This window comes from Dermacentor variabilis, chromosome 11, assembly GCF_050947875.1.
Source record: "Dermacentor variabilis isolate Ectoservices chromosome 11, ASM5094787v1, whole genome shotgun sequence".
Lineage (NCBI taxonomy): Eukaryota > Metazoa > Arthropoda > Arachnida > Ixodida > Ixodidae > Dermacentor > Dermacentor variabilis.
The window spans coordinates 90769329-90776282 of record NC_134578.1 but is presented as its reverse complement, the minus strand read 5'-3'; the positions used below and the strand labels follow the sequence as shown (position 1 = coordinate 90776282).

The 6954-nt window shown below is 48.9% G+C and overlaps 1 protein-coding gene across 1 annotated transcript; it reads left to right on the top strand.

Moving 5' to 3' along the window:
• Window positions 1-1569: 1569 nt before the first annotated feature.
• On the top strand, window positions 1570-6432 carry LOC142563377 (uncharacterized). The gene is made up of 2 exons (XM_075673936.1): window positions 1570-2613; window positions 6296-6432. Exons 1-2 carry the CDS (start codon window positions 1893-1895, stop codon window positions 6430-6432), a joined length of 858 nt encoding a protein of 285 aa, XP_075530051.1. The 5' UTR covers window positions 1570-1892.
• The last annotated feature ends 522 nt before the right edge of the window (window positions 6433-6954 follow it).

Here is a 6954-nt window from a genome sequence, read left to right as displayed (position 1 = left end):
CGGCTTGCCGCCTGTTTGTACATGGACCGGCAGCCAAATCAATAATAAAAATTTTAGGCAATCAACTAGAGGGTCACCACACTATCATATTGGCGTCCGGCACACGAGCGACTGGCAGGAAACGCTAGGGCAGACCGTATTGCTCGAGGATTAAACGTCCGAGCAACGGCATGGCCTAGCGACGATCTTCCACCGAATTCTCGTGACATGATCCTACAGCAAAAGCAAGGGCGAATACGTTTTGGACAACCTCACTCCGATTTAAACAGCCGACGGGAGAGGGTCTGGCGTCGTATTCACACGAATACATACTCCGACCTGCACCACCTACACGGAATAAATACCGCGAGGTTCACTGACGAGTGCCCGTGGTGCACAGACACACCCACACTAGAGCACATCACGTGGGAGGGCCCGAGGAGGCCTCCTCACATAGACAGCCCCATATTACACCAACATCCACTAATGAGGAATAGGCAGTGGGAGGCATGGCTTGCGGACGAGGGTCGGGAGAGCCAGTTGGATCTTCTGAACCAAGCCCAGGGAGCCGTTCGTTCCAGTGGGGCCCTGGAATACAGGCTCCATCCATCGTGCCTTATTTTATTTATATTCAATAAAGTTTTTACTCATTCACTTTATGGTTTGGTCTCGCAGAAGCCATGGACGCGCCGAAGAGAAAAAAGCGAATAGTAATCGTATGTGCCGCAGTGCTCAAACCGTGCCGCCAGTCAAGCAGCTACGCTAAATTTCAGTTTATTTCTTCCGCCGTACGCAGCTGGAGGTTCTAGACGAGTGTGATCACCCCTGTACGTTATGAATTTCGTAAATTGTTGCATTTTACAGCCGTTCCTCTTTTTTAGGTTTACATTTGGAAACGCGCTAAAGTTTGTTCCTTACTGCACTCGTCTGCAGGCAGACCGATTCGACGCTGGCCTCAGTGTCTGCAATTGACTTGATGCCACAGCATGTGATGTGATCGGCATCGAACGTAGCTTCGCCTTCATTTACACACGTTTTTTCACTTCATTTTACACACGCTTTTTCCCCCTACGTCGATTATGACATCTTAAAAGTTGCGCCTTGACGTCCCCGTCGTCATTACCCCCCCTGCCCCCTTTCCCTCAAGGAGCCGAGTTGGCACTGAAACGTACGGAAAATAAGCTTACTTTTTGGTTGGAGCCACTTGAAGTCATCAGATGCACCCTGCATGAAAGGCACAAGGCCCCGAGTAAATCCCCCTATTAGACTGTGATGTCACTATTAGTATTGCGGACAGAAGAGTCGCGTAGCGCCCACATATGTCTGTTGTTCAGGCGTCGGCCAGTGAATTCTCCCCTTCTTTTCTTTCTTGCAACAGCCACATGAATACTCCCTTTCCTGCTTTCAGGCTTCAGCTCACGTGAATCTGCGTACACGTACGGAATGACCCAGAATGACAAAGGAGTGCGTCATGGCCCTGTTTTGGTTCTATAAGGTGTCTTCTTTAGTAATGTTCTCGCTTGCTCAGCTTCGTTCATCGTGTTACATTTTTTTAGGTAGGTGTGCTATCAAGATTGTGCAAGCCATCCTCGAAGCGAAGGAACACCTCGCGTGGCGGGTACTTGTGGAATGCAGATTTTTAGAGGGCGCTGCGGAAGCCAGCGCAAGAAAACGCAATAACCTGCGACACACCTGCTAACGTTTCACTGTGCTACGGAGTTGTCGCCCCGTGTAGTCATTACGCTGCAGCATCGACAGAATTCACTGCAAGCAAGTTTTGATTCACCAGCAACGGATAACTGTTGTGCACCAACCGATACGACGGCGACGAACAGTGGCAGAGCAGGGTCACAGTATCGAAGGTCGAAGCTGGCGCTACAGGAAGCTCGCCCCAGCCTTTTTCGGCATTTGCGATGACGCAAAGAGACTTGGAAGTGCTTTGCGGTGCGCTCGCCCAAATGTCCGCGGAAGAACTGCTGTCCCTGAAGGAAGCCGACATCTGGTGGCTACCAGACCTGACGGATGTTACGCAGATGCAGGCTATACACTCAATTCGACTTGCCCTGGAAGGTCTTTATACGGAAGAGACCCGTACCTTCCTCGTTGCCTGGCTGTACTGCTGCCTCGCGGAAAGGCAACTACTGCGCTCGTGGTGTTCTTATCGTGCCACTGGAGCTCCCACTCCCGCTGCGGCGCTGACCGCCCGCTTCATTCTGCATGAGCGATTGGCGACTGCTTTGAAGTATCCGGGCTGCCATATCAAGTGCGCCAAGACCGAGAGTGCAGGTGTCGTCTACGCCTGCGTCATGGCCACGCGTCCCGGAGACGCGTTATTGCAGCACGACGTTATCTGCTTGTGCGCTCCGCGTTCGCTGCCATGTCTGTTGGTACACGTCACGACGAGGTGCGAGTTGCGCCTCGCTGCCGCTCTCCATGTCGCGCTGCAAAAAAAGCCCGAAGAAATACTGGAAGGTCACTTCGACAAACTTGGTTTAGCATTTGCCAGTTCCCGTCAACCCAGGGCTGACGTTCGTGGATTGTTTATGAGTAACGCGCCGGACAAGACAGGAAGCCTCTTGAAGACTTGTGACCGGAAAGACCAGACAGTGGCCCACCAACCTGGCCAGCGTTTTGGTAAGATACACTTTTGTTGGAGCCAGTCTTTCCAAGTTTGTTGCCTGTAAGAAGTATAGCATTCCGTTGAAGCTTAGCGGCAAGCTTGTCTGAAGTCCCAAGTGTCCACAGCATTTGGGCCAGTAATAATCTAATCCTTGTCGATCTAAGGGCATTGGGTACAAATTTTGCACGTTCAATGGCTGTGCTACGTGTGCGGCTACGAATGCTTAGTCGAGTGATAGCTATCTGTGCTCAAGCTATCAGACATAACCTCGCGACTTCAAATCCCCTAATTTATTTTTTACGCGCATGCATGCCGAGGAAATTAGTGAAGCGCAATCATGGCTTGAAGGACACGTGCCAGCAGTGCCATTTAAAGATAGAACGGACGTTCCTACCTGCGAGCTTTCCGCGAAAGTAGCCTTGTAATCAGTTTTGTTTGCAGCTTCAGCGGGTCATAAGCTATCTTTACTATAGCCTTGAAAGTATTCGTCCTGTGTACCGCTTGTATCTTGCCTATGCAGTTCTTTTGCTTATGTTCGTCTTTGTTAAACGCGTGTACGCACTCGTTGAGCACTTAGCCTTGATTCCTGAAGTAGTCCCGGCCAAGCGCCCCGAACCACCTTCCATAATTCAAAGAACGATCGCTTGCGCCTTTTCGGGCGTTTTCGGCCATTTCTTTGCACGTTGTAACGCTGACACTGTCATGCACGTGACGTCACCCGGTCAAGCAATGTCAATTACTCTACATAGCGGGGCCTTCAGTTCCCATCGTTCTACTAGCATGCCTTGGCCATGCAGCCACATGCCCGCTATTTAAGCCGCGGAAATAGTTAAGCGTTTCCAGCGAGTCAGGCAGCGGTTAGTGAAGCCTGATTTGTCCTGCCAGTGTTGCCCAGAAGACGGAACATTCCACCCTGTATTGACACTTTACACGGCGATCCCGTGTGCGCCGCGATCTTTGAAATCGTGGTAACGCGTCCATTGCTTAACTCAGCTATCTCCGCTGTTTCCTAGTTTATAATGGATGTGCATGACGCCTGTGGGGATCAGTAAACTTCCGTTTCGTTAAGTTCTGTTTCAGTAAAGTTCATCGATGTGGACACTACCTTTTTTTTTTTGCCTAATCGCTCATAGGTGGACTAAGTTGCGATAAAGTTCTTGCTGCGCACAAGCGAGTGTGCAACGGAACTATTCTGTACTTTTCTGTACCTTCTTCCAAAAACGTGTTATTGCTACAAACTAGCTTACTCTGTCGACCATCACGTTCAGCTGTGAACATCAGTCGATTGTCGGCGTAGTAACCGTCACCGATGCTTCGGTGCGTTGACTGAAGTGTGCGCCCAAGAACATTTTCTTCATATACGTTGCCATAGAGTGGACGTAAGTTTCCATGAGTTGGAGTGGTTTTGTGCAGATAAAGTGCGATAAGCTTACTATGCCACGAAGCAGCGCTACTACCTTTATCACTGTCTATCGAGGAGGACAAACTCTTGCCGACATTCCGGGGAGGAAGTTTGTTCTTGCAAGGACGCTGGTATATGACTTCACTTTGTTATCCTCTAGAAAATCATTAATCGCACAGAGCCAGGCACACAGACAAGCCGTAGAAAGAAGCGCTCCATGAACCTGGTCACACAGATTCACTTCATTCCTCAATACACCCATCACTATTTCTGCAGCCAACTGCTGCACAGGGCTTTACCACTCCACATTTTCAAGCAGGGATGGACATACTGCGTTGGCAAACACACATTTTGTGTTTCCGTCAGGTGATCGTACGTAAGCGTGGGAGAAACAGCAATGTATTGGTATTTGCGCGCTTTTGCTGAGGCTGCGTGCATAGCACCGCCGAAAGCTTCATCCGATTCCGGTAAAGTAAGCTGGTCAGCAAAAACGGGTCTACACGCGAAGTGCGCGCCGACGGATGCGCCACTGGTGGCGGTCTCGTAAATGCACGCGGGAAAGACGCAGCAGCCCACCGTGATTTTTGCGTCGTTGATCATGCTTGTCTGTTTGGTTCGCGCTTTCCGATAGAAATAAGCAACACCCGTCGCATGTGTGTGGTGGTGTGAGCTTCAACGCATGCCGAGAAAGAATTGTTCCGCAGCAGCAACAGTTCAACATGCGCGAACATATCGTGAATACAAAACATGAACTGCTCGACAACTTATGCTACGGTTTAATGCGCAATGAACAAACTAAATCGGTCCTTGCAAGCCTCAGCAGCTCGTACATACAAGATGAACTTGTTATATCTAAGCGGTAAAGAAGCGCCAAATGTAGAAGTGTTAAGCGGCATTTGGAACCCAAGCGAAATATCTAGCTTTGACCCCCATGCTGCACTGCTGACAAACAAAAACAAGCATGTCTAGACCGTATGAAGTTCATCGCTTGCCCGTGCATACATGTTCAAGTGCTAGAGAAAGAGAGAGAGGGAAGTCGTCAGGAAGAGGCAGGCAGGTTAGCTTAGCTGAGCCCGGAAAGCTACCCAGCACTGGAGAAGGGTGAAAATGAATTGAGAGATGGGTAAAAGAAGTTCGCGCTTTGCATGTCAAGAAACGCACCAGCACCTTTTTGCCCTTGCACATAGCAGACGCACGAGGCCACGGATCGAAGGTCTTCTCCTTTGTGAAAGGCCGGTAGTCTAAGTGCCCCAAAGCTGTCCGAACGGCACTCCTCTCATTTTGTGCACTCCCCTTCAAGTGCTAAGAATACCGAGATGGCAACAGAAACCATGACAACAAGAAGTTTATCGCCGAACCGTGGTGATCAATAGCTGCCGTTGATCCCGCTCATGAGGCCTCGTGGCGAAGGGTTCGAACCGTGGCGCTGGCAAGTTCTTGCTGGTATATGAGAACCCCACCACGCCGCAATTATTTTTCGACATGCCTGGAAGCTTTCGCCACCACACACGTGCGATGGGTGTTGCCTAAGTTTGCTCCGAAAGCGCGAATCACACCAGCAAGCACGCGCAACGACGCAGAAAATTTCGGCTGGCGGCTGACTCCTTTCAGGAGGGTGCTTCTCAATGCCGCCGCCAGTGACTCGTCGGAAGATGCGCACTACGTGCATATGCCCGATGTGTTGCCTGCCACTTAGGGCAGATTAAGTGCCGATTTACTCTCGAGCCCCCCATCGCCGCAAGCCGCACCGCACGCTTGCGGTCGCGCGGAAAATTGCACGTATCCAGCACTAGTGCTCAAATTACCGTTTACATTGTGTACACAGTGTATACCTTACACATTGTAAACCGAAATGTGTGCACAAGTGTATGATACGTGCAATATTACGCGCGACCGCATGCGGTCACCATCACCAAATTTTTGCGAGCAGCGATTCATTTATGCTTTTGCCTAATTCTATCGTCTTTAGATAGGAGATAAACCGATTTCATTTGCATCTGCAAATAACTAATTCCATCTTGGTGCAGACAAATAATTAAACTTGGAATTCTTTCTGAACACAGTGTAACAGTGAGGTTGGTTTATGTCGGCGATAATTGATGCAAAGAGCAAATCAGGAAGAAAAAAGTGCATAAAAGGCGGAGAATGTCGGTATACTTATGTAGCAATTATTTGTGGCACGATTTTATTCTCCCAAGCAAACATAATCAGATTGCGGCCAGCCACATGCAACATGTTTTGCGTTATAGAGTGGTATGTCCTCAAAAGATACTGTCGTTTTGTTTGCTTTATAGCCGAAGCAACTATCCTGGATGATATAACCGCCGCATGGCTTCTGACGCCACCACCTGATGACTTTGCTAACGACGAAGACAATACCCCTTTTCTCACTGGAAACATTGTTGGGGTGGGCCCGCCATCAACCAGGTGAACATTTTAATCTTTGCGTGTTCATGCTACACGAAGTGCGAATAAGAATGCTTGAAATAATCATTCTACACTTGGTACTTTATGTTGTGACGTTTGCGACCAGTCGCTTATATTGAATTCTTAGTGTTAACTTAGTGTTAGTCTTCGCTTTGTATTTCCTCTAATGTATATATTTTCTGACAGGAGGTCCCCTGTCAGAAAAAATGTGTATACGTTCGGAATATCGCCGGGCTTATTAGAGCGAGGGAGTGGTCTAAAGTTTCCATGCGTGCCATAATCTCTGCTGCGGCTTCGGCGTTCCTGGATAGCCATGACGTGTTTCAACTATACAGCAGGGACAGCTTTATCATATGAAAATTCTTTGTAGCTGCTACAAATATACATAAAATCTTCGACTCCTTTATTTGCCTATTGTATTGGTTAATGACGTGAAAAAACATTTAGTCAAGCATAGATGACGTACGCTTTCGCCGTTTCAGCGTGATGAACATACTGGAATTCACGTCCGATGCTTTGGATTCTG

Excerpts from the sequence above, each read along its gene's own strand:
- LOC142563377 (XM_075673936.1), top strand. The coding sequence starts at position 1,893 with ATGACGCAAAGAGACTTGGAAGTGCTTTGCGGTGCGCTCGCCCAAATG. Across the intron at positions 2,614-6,295 it reads CCAACCTGGCCAGCGTTTTG|CCGAAGCAACTATCCTGGAT; the intron begins GTAAGATACACT and ends TTTGCTTTATAG.